Source organism: Gorilla gorilla, chromosome 4, assembly GCF_029281585.2.
Source record: "Gorilla gorilla gorilla isolate KB3781 chromosome 4, NHGRI_mGorGor1-v2.1_pri, whole genome shotgun sequence".
Classification (NCBI taxonomy): Eukaryota; Metazoa; Chordata; class Mammalia; order Primates; family Hominidae; genus Gorilla; species Gorilla gorilla.
In genome coordinates this window covers 34,204,125-34,216,892 of record NC_073228.2, presented here as the reverse complement: position 1 = coordinate 34,216,892, position 12,768 = coordinate 34,204,125, and the positions used below count along the sequence as shown (strand labels likewise).

The window sequence follows — 12,768 nt, the reverse complement described above, 5'->3', positions numbered from 1 at the left end:
CTGGGGAAACGAGGAAGGCAGGAAGTTGATAAGGACTTGTAGGCACACTTTGGCCCCAGGAAGGCAGGTGGATGCTGGTGGAGAGCATCACCTAAATTAGTTGCCTCCTTTCTTGGCAATCCTGTTATCTACACCATATGAATCCAGTCTTTAGCTGGATATAACCATTCGTTCACTCATTCATTCAACAAGTATTTACTGAACAGCCTAGTCTGTGCAGGCCTATGTTAACTGTCTCCAGCACACTCAATCCATGACATTAAAGTTACAGTTTTGGTCTTTGTGCATCAGCAATGACAGGTCCTCACTCTTACCACAAAGCGCAAGTCAGCTTGGCCTCTCAAGTAGAGAGATAATCGTTCTATAGCAAGAAGTACAAAGATTCTCTGCAGACAAAACCAGCTAGCCAAGGTTCCACAACATGTGTACATGTATAAGTCTGATGGATCAGAAGAAATATGTACCCGGGAATCAGATGTAGCCAGTCCACATACTAACAAACATCAAAGCAAGCCTAGTCAGATTGAGTCCCATTTGAACAATCTTTATAAAGGTTTCTTCATGTTATTCACAATTCAAAGTAAATTTACTTTATAAGCAGCTAGGGAATTCTTTATTTAGTAATGTCCTAACATAAAAGTTCACATAACTGCTTCTGTCAAACCACGATACTGAGCTTTGTGACAACCCAGAAATAACTAAGAGAAGGCAAACATAATACCTTAGAGATCAAGAAACATTTACACAGTTCAACTGTTTAAAAATAGCTCAACATTCAGCCAGTGAGTAGAGTGTGAATGCCAGCATACACAGTATACAGGTCCTTCAGGGAGGCGAGAGACCTTTCGACTGGTCTGCAGGTGCCTCCAAATGCTGGTCCTGTGGAACTTCTTTCTGAGTCTCGTTTTCTTCCAACGTAGTCTGTGGTCTGACACTCAAGTGTTCGGATTTCCAGGAAACGTGACTACCTCCGTGTTGCTTAAAAGACCAGATGTAAGTATCACAGAGATGTTATCATTTTCACTCAATTAATTGGCTAAAGATATATAACTAGGCACATTCTGTCACTGAGTGAAAAATTTAGCACTAATATCTCAGATCCAATTCTACTATAACAAATAGTAAACATGATTTTAAAAAGTCTATAGGGCCGGGCGTGGTGGCTCACGTCTGTAATCCCAGCACTTTGGGAGGCTGAGGCGGGCGGATCACGAGGTCAGGAGATCAAGACCATCCTGGCTAAAACGGTGAAACCCCGTCTCTTCTAAAACTACAAAAAATTAGCTGGGCGTGGTGGCGGGCACCTGTGGTCCCAGCTACTCGGGAGGCTGAGGCAGGAGAATGGCATGAACCCAGGAGGCAGAGCTTGCAGTGAGCCAAGATTGCGCCGCGGCACTCCAGCCTGGGTGACAGAGCGAGACTCCATCTCAAAAAAAAAAAAAAAAAAAGTCTATAGAACCAAATTTCAAAAGCCCTAATGACGACTCACTTGTTTCAAGTAGCAGTCATTACCACAAAATTCTAGTATATTCAGTGTAACAGTATTTGACCTGGAGTTTAAGAACATAAGCCAAGGTTAGGGAAAGAAAACCAAGTCTCTCTTTAACTTCCATCAGATTGGCAACTCTGGTCAACCCTCTACATCTACAGGTTCCACATATGCAGATTCAACAAACCACGGATCAAAAATATTTTAACAATAAATAAATAAAATAAAAAATATAAATTTTTAAAAATAGAGTATAACTACTTATATAGCATTTACAATGTGTTATGTATTTATAAATGATTTAGAGATGATTAAAGTATATGGGAGGATATGTGTAGGTTATATGCAAAAACCACAGCACTTTATAAAAGGGATTTCAGCATCTGTGAATATTAGTATCTGCAGGGGCCCTAGCACCAATCCCCTGTGCATACTTAGGGACAACCATAAACCCAGTAACAATTTTAACAATGAAATACTCACAGTCCTTGCTTCGCCTACTCGTCTTAAAATGACACCTTCTGCCAATAAAGCCTTCCCTGTTTCCACAAATAACTTCTCTTCATCTGTTTCTCCAAGTTTCTGTAGCTCAGTGTACTTCTCCACAAACCTGTAATTCCAAGCAGTCACATTTTAGGTATGTTTGTAAGCATTGTTAAGACGCTGTTACACAGTATCAAATGGATAACAAAATCCTTAAAAAATAATATGAATAGCCTAGGACTTATAAAATGGCTTACCGTTGACAGGTAGACTTGAAGTTTGGATTGAATAGATCAAAAGCTCTTTGACCAGACCCATACACTGAATAAAACTTCCTAGAAAATGCAAACAACATAATATAAATCTCTGATTATAGACTGTGGATGAGAATGGAATAAAAGAAATAAAGAATAAGTGCTAGGCACTGAGGAGTTAAGTACGGTATAACCCACATAGCCTAAGCTGAACAGTTTTGTTTTTTTAGATAAGTAATGCACACATGCACATGGTAAATACATCAAATAGCACAAAAGGGTGGCCAGTGAAAAGTAACACTCCCTCCCACTTCTGCACCCCAGCCCCCCAGTTCCCTTCCCAGAAAGCAACACTAACAAATTTCTTGTATATCCATCCAGAAATATTCCACTAATATACTAGCATATATGCACTATCATTCCCTGTCCCCAGCCACATTTTTAACCCAAAGAATAGTAAACCTTGCTCTACATCTTGCCTTTTTAAAAACTGAGGTATGGCTAGGCGCAGTGGCTCATGCCTGTAATCCCAGCACTTTGGGAGGCTGAGGCAGGCAGATTACTTGAAACTGGGAGTTCAACATGGTGAAACCCCATCTCTACTAAAAATACAAAGAAATTAGCAGGCATGGTGGCATATGCCTGTAGTCACAGCTACTTGGGAGGGTTAGGTGGGTGAATCACTTGAACCCAGGAGGCAGAGGTTGCAGTAAGTGGAGAGCGCACCATTGCACTCCAACCTGGGCGACAGAATGAGACTGCGTCTCAAAAAATAATAACAAAATAAAAATAAATAATAAAAACTGAGGTCAAAGTCACACATCATAAAATTAACTTTTTTTTTTTCCAAAGAGACAGGGTCTCACTGTGTCACCAACGCAGGTAGCAGTGCTGTGATCATAGCTCACTGCAGCCTCAAACTCCTGGGCTCAAGCAATCCTCTTGCCTCAGCATCCTGAGTAGCTGGAACTACAGGTTCGCAGCACCACCATGCCTGGCTAAGTTTTAAATTTTTGTAGAGATGCAGTCTCACTATGTTGCCCAGGCTGGTCTTGAAGTGCTAGCCTCAAGAGATCCTCCCACCTTGGCTTCCAAAAATGCTGGGCTTACAGGCATTAGCCATTGTCCCCAGCCCACATTTAACATTTTTCAGTGTGCAATTAAGTGACATGTAGAAAACTCACAAAGCTGTGCAACTAGCACCTCTATCTAGTTCCAAAAGATTTTCATCACCCCCAAAAGGAGGCACTGTATCTGAGCAGTCACTCCCCATTTCTCCTCCCTACATCTTGCCTTATCAGTGCCATGGAGATTGTTTCCAGTCCTTTACTACTCTAAACCATGCTGCAATCATTATCTCTATTTATAATTTTAGTGCACTACGTAAATAAGTCTGTGGCATAAATTCACAAATCTGGTACTACTGGATCAAGGTATGTGCATTTGTAATTAAGCCTTCCAAATTGCCAAAATGCTTTCCAAAGTGGCTGTACCAATTTACATTCACATAGGTAATATACGAGCGCCTATCTCCCCACACCCTGAACAAATGACATTCTCCAGCTGAGCATAGAGGCTCACGCATATAATCCCACCTGCTTGGGAAGCTGAGGCATGAGGATCTTTTGAGGCCAGGAGCTCACCACCAGCTTGGGCAACATGGTGAGACCTGAGACTCTGTCTCTAAAAAAAAAAAAAAAAAAAAAAATATATATATATATATATATATATACACACACACACACACACACGAGCCAGGTGCAGTGGCTCACACCTGTAATCCCAGCAAAAATATATATATATATTTAGACCAGGCGTGCTGGCTGATGCCTGTAATCCCAGCACTTTGGAAGGCCAAGGCAGGAGGATCACTTGAGGCCAGGAGTTCAAGACCAGCCTGGGCAATATAGTGGGACACCATCTCTACAAAAAAATTAAAAATTAGCCAGGAATGGTGGCATACACCTGTAGTCCCAGCTACTCAGGAGGCTGAGATGGGAGGATCACTTGAGCCCAGGAGGTCAAGGCTGCAGTGAGCCATGATAGGCACCACTGCATCCCAGTCTGGGTTAGATCCTGCCTCAAAAAAAAAAAAAAAATACACAAACACACACACACATGTTCTCCAACTTTTTGATCTTAGCCAACCTGATAGGTAAGAAACCAGAACTCTTTTATAGTTTTAATTTGCTTTTCTTTTTAAAGAGACTGGACATCTTTTCAAGTTTAAAAGCAAACTGAATTTCCTTTTCTGTGAACTGTCCAAGTTCTTTGTCCGCTTTTCTATTTGGTGGTTGCTATGGACTAAATGTGTCCCACCAAAATTAGTATGTTGAAATCCTAATCCCCAATGTGATGGTATTTAGAGATGGAGCCTTTGGGAGGTAATCAGGTCATGGTAATCAGCCCTCATGATGGGATTAGTGCCCCTATAAGAGATAGAAGAGAGCTTGCTTCCACTCTCTGCTCCCCTCAATGTGAGGAATCAGGAAGACAGTCCTCCCCAGAACCTGACCCTGCTGGCACCCTGATCTCAGACTTCCCAGCCTCCAGAACTATGAGAAAGAAATTTCATTTGTTTATAAGCCACCTGGTCTATGGTAATTCGTTACACAGTGGTCTCTTTCTTAATGATTTCTGAGGAAACTTTGTAGCCATATACATAGAAAATTAGTCCTTTGTCATAACATTGCAAAGATCTTTCCCAGTTTGTTGGCTGTCTTTTGATTTTGCTTACAGTACTTTTTTATACAGAAAATTGTAATATTTTCTTTTTATGGCTTCTGAGTTTTATATCATGCTTAAAAAGACCTTTATCACTCAGATTATATTTTTAATTCTCCCATGTTTTCTTCCAGTACTGTTATGATCTCACTTTTTACACTTAGATTTTAATACATCTTTTTTGTTTGTTTTATTTATTTTGTTGTAAGTTCCTTTTTCTTTTTTTTTTTTTTAAAGAGATGGGGTCTTGCCATGTTGCCAGGCTGTTGTGAGTGCAGTGGCTATTCACAGATACAATCATAGTGTACTACAACCTTGAACTCCTAGACTCCAATGGTCCTCCTTCCTCAGCCTCCCAAGTAGCTGGAACTACAGGCATGCACAACCACTCTATAAGCTTTTTTAAATATCAAAAACACCAAAAAAAAAGAGGGCCACAAAGATAAAGGTTCAATAAATTATATAAATACAAGATAATATTTTGGCATTAATAGAAATAATTTTTATATATTCTGGCAATAGTAAAAAATTTAAAAATAAAGAATTTAAAGAAATAATATTTAACAGGCTGGGCATGGTGGCTCATGCCTGTAATCCCAGCACTTTGGGAGGCCGAGGTAGGTGAATCACTGGAGGTCAGAAGTTCAAGACCAGCCTGGCCAACATGGTGAAACCCTGTCTTCCTGAAAATACAAAAAAAAAAAAAAAAATTAGCCGGCCGTGGTGACACATGCCTGTAATCCCAGCTACTCGGGAGGCTGAGGAGGAGAAATGCTTGAACCCGGGAGGTGGAGGCTGCAGTGAGCTGAGATTGAACCACACTGCACTCCAGCCTGGGAGAGAGAGACAGAGCAAGACTCCATCTCAAAAAAAAAAAAAAAAAAAGTAATATTTAACAAGAGGGACAAGTAAACTATTCCACATTCTCCAATCATTTATCATCCAGTTCCAAATCTACAGCAGAAGCACAAATGATTTTTTAAAATTTTTATTTATTTATTTATTTTTGAGTCGGAGTCTCACTCTGTCACCCAGGCTGGAGTGAAATGGTGCAATCTCGGCTCGCTGCAACCTCCGCCTCCTGGGTTAAAGCGATCCTCCCACCTCAGCCTCCAGACTAGCTGGGACTACAGGTGCATGCCCCCATGACCAGCTGATTTTTGCATTTTTAGCAGAGGTGGGGTTTCACCATGTTGCCCAGGCTGGTTTCGAACTCCTGACCTCAAATGATCCACCCGCCTCGGCCTCCTGAAGTGCCAGGATTACATGTGAGAGCAAAGCACAAATGATTTTAATGTATCAATGAAACACAAAGTGCATGCAATGGGTCTGAGAAGAAAGGTGCTGAAAAAGCATTTAATCTCCTCAAAGATCTCATGTTGTATGCCGAAAATTTCCAAGTAGAGCAAGAACATACTTGTTCTGCTACTTTAAATGAGTGTTGGTGTTGGGGGTCCCGGGGGGAAAGCCTGGGCCCCAATTCGGAACATAATGACCTTATAAATTCCATTTTCTAGCATCCTGAAACAACAGTAAGAATAAGGGATGTGTATCAAAGTCAATTAGGCACACTCATTGGTATAAATATTTAAGAGAAAAAGGAACTAGACAAATTCAAGGTACTAAAAGCTAATTAACATCAGTATTCAAGGGGAGGGGCTTTGTCAGTAAACTCCCAGTGAGAGATTTACCACTTACTTAGATCTTACATAAATGTATAGGGATGCTAAATGTGGCCATAGAAGTGGTTTCTAGCCCACTGTTCCTGAAATTGTTTCAGAAAACTAATAAAACTCTGATGGCCATTCTCTAAACAGTCCCAGTCCTGGCCCTCCACCATTCCCCTCCAAGGAATTTTCTTTCGTTTCTCTCTACCAGCCTCGTAGTTCATCTGTCCATCAATCCATTAGCTTCTTCATTCAAGAGACGATTAATAAGCAACTTATATGCCACACAATGGGCTAGGCACTGAAGTTACAAGAATGAATTTGACAATGCCTGGCCCATGACAGTGCTTAATGAATGTTTGTTATTGAATAAAGACAGGGCATTTGGAATGTAGAGCTATTAAAGACAGGCTAAGGCCACAACAGGGGCAGTATGAACAAAATTCAGGGCACACAAAAGGGGAAACATGAAAACAGAAAAGTAGTCCCAAAGGAGTGTGACATCTTTTTTTTTTTTTTTTGTATGAAAAAAAATAAGGTGGGGGGCAGCCCCCACCCGGCCAGCCGCCCTGTCCGGGAGGGAGGTAGGGGGCAGTCCCCGCCCTGCCAGCCGCCCCGTCCCGGGGGGAGGTGGGGGGCAGCCCCCGCCCCACCAGCCGCCCCGTCCGGGAGGGAGGTGGGGGGCAGCCCCCGCCCGGCCACTGCCCTGTCCGGGAGGTGGGGGGTGCCTCTGCCCGGCCGCCCCGTCTGGGAAGTGAGGAGCCCCTCTGCCCGGCCGCCACCCCGTCTGGCAGGAGTACCCAACAGCTCACCGAGAACGGGCCATGATGACGATGGGGGTTTTGTCGAATAGAAAAGGGGGAAATGTGGGGAAAAGAAAGAGAGATCAGATTATTACTGTGTCTGTGTGGAAAGAGGTAGACATGGGAGACTCCATTTTGTTCTGTACTAAGAAAAATTCTTCTGCCTTGGGATGCTGTTAATCTATAACCTTACCCCCAACCCTGTGCTCTCTGAAACATGTGCTGTGTCCACTCAGGGTTAAATGGATTAAGGGCGGTGCAAGATGTGCTTTGTTAAACAGACGCTTGAAGGCAGCATGCTCGTTAAGAGTCATCACCACTCCCTAATCTCAAGTACCCAGGAACACAAACACTGCGGAAGGCCGCAGGGACCTCTGCCTAGGAAAACCAGACACCCTTGTTCACATGTTTATCTGCTGACCTTCCCTCCACTATTGTCCTATGACCCTGCCAAATCCCCCTCTCCGAGAAACACCCGAGAATGATCAATACTATAAAAAATAAAAAATTAAAAAATTAAAAAAATAAAAAAATAAAAATAAAAAATAAAAAAAAAGAAAAAATAGAGAACTTTAAAGATATTTTTAAGAATGTTGCTAGGAGGCCGGGCACAGTGGCTCACACCCCAACACTTTGGGAGGCAAGGCGGGCGGATCACAAGGTCAGGAGTTCGAGACCAGCCTGACCAACATGGTGAAACCCCATCTCTACTAAAAATACAAAAATTAACCAGGCATGGTGGCGTGAGCCTGTAATCCCAGCTACTCAGGAGGCTGAGGCAGGAGAACAGCTTGAACCCGGGAGGTGAAGGTTGCATGGGGCTGAAATTACACCACTGCACTCCAGCCTGGGTGACAGAGCGAGACTCCATCTCAGAAGAAAAAAAAAAAAAAAAAAAAAGAATGTTGCTAGGAAACCATTAGGAGCACATTTTCTGTGACTATTTAAGTTTTGGAAAAAAAGAGAATAAAGAGGCCGGGCGCGGTGGCTCACGCCTGTAATCCCAGCACTTTGAGAGGCCGAGGCGGGTGGATCACGAGGTCAGGAGATCGAGACCATCCTGGCTAACACAGTGAAACCCCATCTCTACTAAAAATGCAAAAAATTAGCCAGGCATGGTGGCAGGCGCCTATAGTCCCAGCTACTGGGGAAGCCGAGGCAGGAGAATGACGTGAACCTAGGAGTGGGGGCTTGCAGTGAACCAAGATCGTGCCACTGCACTCCAGCCAGGGCGACAGTGCAAGACTCCATCTCAAAAAAAAAAAGAAAAAAGTGAAGGAGGGAAGAAGATTAAAGAATGAATATTTCTACTAGTTTCAACCCCTCATCTGCACTTTGAAAGATAACTCAGAAAAAGAGAGTTGAGTTTACTGAAAAACACTTTCCTAAACCCTCTAAGCCTAAAGGCAATGAAGCCAGCAAAAAGAAAAAATGGGTAGATTTGAATACATAAAATACCTCATTGCCTAGCACAATGTTTAGCGCAATGCTTACCACATAGAAGGTACCAAAAAAATTAGTGGAATGAAATAACCAACTTCTATAAACAAGCATTATTAATAACAAGTAACATATAAATAAAGGTCTGGAGTGTATGTCAAAGACTTAGTATCTTCAATTCTATAAAGAACTCTTACTGATCAATAATAACAATTATTAAAATAGGTAAAGAACACAGATATTTCAAAAATAAATTCAAATGGCCAATAATCATGAAAGTAGAGAAACTTGTCAAAGAAACAGAAATTAAAATCTCTAGACACAATTACTGGTTTTTTTTTTTTCCAAGACAGAGTCTTGCTCTGTCGCCCAGGCTGGAGTACAGTGGCATCATTTCAGCTCACTGCAACCTCTGCCTCCCGGGTTCAAGCTATTCTCCTGCCTCAGCCTCCCAAGTAGCTGGGATTACATGCGCGGGCCACCACACCCAGCTAATTTTTTTATTTTTAGTAGAGACGGGGTTTCATTATGTTGGCCAGGCTGGTTTCAAACTCCTAACCTCGTGATCTGCCCGCCTCGGCTTCCCAAAGTGCTGGGATGATTATTTTAAAACTACCTAGTCAGCCGGGCGCAGTGGCTCACGCCTGTAATCCCAGCAATTTGGGAGGCCGAGGCAGGCGGATCACGAGGTCAGGAGATTGAGACCATCCTGGCTAACACGGTGAAACCCTGTCTCTACTAAAAATACAAAAAATTAGCCGGGCTTGGTGGTGGGCGCCTGTAGTCCCAGCTACTCAGGAGGCTGAGGCAGGAGAATGGCATGAACCCGGGAGGCAGAGTTTGCAGTGAGCCGAGATGGCGCCACTGCACTCCAGCCTGGGAGACAGAGTGAGACTCCATCTCGAAAAAAAAAAAAATACTTAGATCAGAAAAAAACAAAACTTTTTTTTTTTTTTTTGGAGACTGGGTCTCCCTCTGTTGCCCAGGCTGGAGTGCAGTGGTGCACTCTCAGCTCACTGCAACCTCCACCTTCTAGGTTCAAGCGATTCTCCCACCTCAACATCCAGAGTAGCTGGGACTACAGGCGCCCACCACCACGCCCGGCTAATTTTTGGTATTTTAGTCAAGACAGGGTTTCGCCATATTGCCCAAGGTGGTCTCGAACTCCTGAGCTCAGGCAATCTGCCCACCTCAGCCTCCCAAAGTGCCAGGATTACAGGCGTGGGCCACCGTGCCTGGCCCAGAAAAAAAAAAATTCTTAAATAATCATTATCAATACTGACAAGGATAAAGTAAGAACTCCCAGAAACTGCTAATCAGAGTGTAAACTAAGACAACTACTTTTTTTTTGGTAGAGACAAGTCCTGCTATGTTGCCCAGGGTGGTCTCAAACTCCTGGGCACAAGCTATCCTCCCTTATGCCTCCCAAAGCACTAGGATTACAGGCACAAGCCACCACATCCAGCCTGTGATTTCTTCTTTATGCTTTCTTCGTGTATCTAAATTTTCTACAAGTAGCATGTGTTGCTTTTATAATAAAAGAAGAAGTATTCTTGCCACTGAGCTTAAGAAAAAGAAAAAAAAAGAGAAAAGAGATGCTAAAAAAAAATAAAGAACACATGATTTTCCTTCAAATTCCTAGTGATTGTCTCTCTCTGTCGCCCAGGCTGGAGTGCAGTGGTGGGATCTCGGCTCACTGCAACCTCCACCTCCCAGGTTCAAGCAATTCTCCTGTCTCAGCCTTCCGAGTAGCTGGGACTACAAGCACCCACCACCATGCCCGGCTAATTTTTGTATTTTTAGTAGAGACGGGGTTTCACCATGTTGGTCTGACTGGTCTCGAACTCCTGACTTCAGGTGATCCGCCCGCCTTGGCCTCCCAAAGTGTTGGGATTACAGGCGTGAGCCACCGCGCCCGGCCTCTCTTAGACTTTTAAGCATCCTTTCATCTGAGAGGCTTCAAAGAGCCGGACTACTAGATCCACAGACCACGTTCCTCCTATCTCCACTCCTGGAGAAGGCAGGTATAATGATCACCATAAGCTTGGAGTCAGAGATGTGATTCCCAGATCTGCCACCCTCCTATGTATTTAGTAATTACAAGAAGTTAGCTAATTTCCTTGAGCTTCGCAGTCTCCTTGAATAAAATGGAAACAAGAATACCTTCCTTACAAGTTAGAGTAAGGCCTTTAGAGAATGAGATAATGCTTGCAAAGAGCTTAGTACAGTGCCTGGCCCAAAGCAGATGCCCAGAAACATGCGGCTATAATTGCAATGATCTTTCGGTTGCTGGGCTCCAGATTCCACTTTTCAGAACTTCAGTTTCACTATGAGGAAGGGGTGCTGCCTCCCTAATTTGGCTAGATAAGCCTTCTCCACAGGGCAAACCCCTTACTCAATTTCATATTTGAATTCCCAGACTGCTACCGAAACCTTCCCTTCTGAAGTTCTGTTGCCTCCTGTCCACTACAGGGCTGAGCACTCACGCTCTAATCCGATCCTCGTGGTACCAGATGTCTTGGATGGGAGCTTTGGCTTTGCCGTATCGCACTCGAGGCCTTTGGAAGACGGGTTCCCTCAGCGGGGGAAAGGCGTCATATACGTCAAACCACAGGGGCTTCTCCTTCAGCACCCCGGCCCGAACCAGATCCCGAGTCCTTAGGGAGGGAACAGAACGAAACTGGGTCACTTGCAGTAGCCTGCCAAAGCCCCTGAATCAGTCTAGCACAGCTTGGGACATTAAAGGTATTATGCGGTCTGCAACACAGAACGGGGGAGGACTGCTCCCCACCTACAGGGAAGGTCTGTCCACATCCCAAACCAAACTTAACAACGCTCAGGAGAGTTAAATCCCTCTATCTTCTTTTGTGCGTCCCACCCACGTTCGGTCACGGAAAAATGCAAGAGCGGTCTTGCATGACCTGATAAGGAAGGCCCATCAGGCTCTTCCTCCCTTCCTCTTCCTAGAGACCTCCACTCGGGGAGAGGCAGCTGCAATAATCTTTAACATGACACATAAATTCAAGGAGAGGCATCCTCAGGCACAACTATTCGGAGCCAGGAGAAAACATGAGAGGGCCTCACCCAGCTCAGCCCCCGCACCCTCCAATACGCCTCGCCCTGCTCAGGTCCGCTCCAAGGAAGAGCGTGACCGGCTGAGAACCCCAGCCTGGGGGAGGCACCCTCAGCCCACCGCGGCTCGGAGCACACACCGGGAGAAGATGCTCCCTACGGTTTCCAGCCGGCTGCCTGCCATGATCTGCGCCTGGTACCGAGCGTGACTAGCTGCTACCGGAACCGGAAGCGGCCGCTCCAGGTAAAGGGCGCATAAGTTGCTGGCCGAGCCAAGGATCGCTGTGCTTTCACCGCAGCCCCTGCGGGAGAGCGGCGCAGGCAGAAGCAAGTGATAGGCCGAATGGGCGCGCTCCGAGGTTACTTGCCAGGTTCAGGCAGGAGCACTCGATAGCCGAGCCAAAAGGGCGGGAGCGAGCCAAAGCCGGACAGAAGTAATAAATGACCGAGCTGTGGGAGGAATTCATTATGGTGGTTGCTTTACTCTCTCTCGCCTTGTTGAGCCAACTGCTCTGAAAAGGTGGGGCCGCGCGGAGGAGAAGTAGTGGGGCAGAGAGGGGGTGAGGCGCAGCCTACAGTCCTAGGGGAGCCAACAAAGGCCGAGATTTGAGGTCACCAGCTCTAGGCCCAGGCTGAGCCTAATGTTGTTTAGAGTCACAGACTACGCAGAAGAAAACCAAGGCCGGGGAGGGGCCGTCACTTGCCCAGCGTCGTGCTAGATCTCGGGCCTCCGCCTCTGGCTGTGTAGTGCTCCCCACTAAGCCCCTCGTCCCCGGAGTGCCACCTGCATCCACGCTAACTAGGATGCTGGCTGCAACTCGTGTTTCCCGCGGCCG

At 44.9% G+C, this 12,768-nt stretch overlaps 1 protein-coding gene across 1 annotated transcript; it reads right to left on the bottom strand.

Moving 5' to 3' along the window:
• Positions 1-523: 523 nt before the first annotated feature.
• MRPS23 (mitochondrial ribosomal protein S23) lies at positions 524-12,246 on the bottom strand. The gene is made up of 5 exons (XM_019028569.2): positions 12,073-12,246; positions 11,347-11,517; positions 2,230-2,307; positions 1,973-2,099; positions 524-978 (listed from the first exon to the last, which is right to left on the bottom strand). Exons 1-5 carry the CDS (start codon positions 12,114-12,116, stop codon positions 826-828), a joined length of 573 nt encoding a protein of 190 aa, XP_018884114.1. The 5' UTR covers positions 12,117-12,246; the 3' UTR covers positions 524-825.
• Positions 12,247-12,768: the final 522 nt, after the last annotated feature.

Bases quoted from the DNA above. Each gene is read 5' to 3' on its own strand.
- MRPS23 (XM_019028569.2), bottom strand. From the start codon at position 12,116: ATGGCAGGCAGCCGGCTGGAAACCGTAGGGAGCATCTTCTCCCG. The intron at 2,100-2,229 runs GTAAGCCATTTT...TTGGAATTACAG, and splicing joins TTCAAGTCTACCTGTCAACG to GTTTGTGGAGAAGTACACTG. The intron at 979-1,972 runs GTGAGTATTTCA...TGGTCTTTTAAG, and splicing joins GAGTAGGCGAAGCAAGGACT to CAACACGGAGGTAGTCACGT.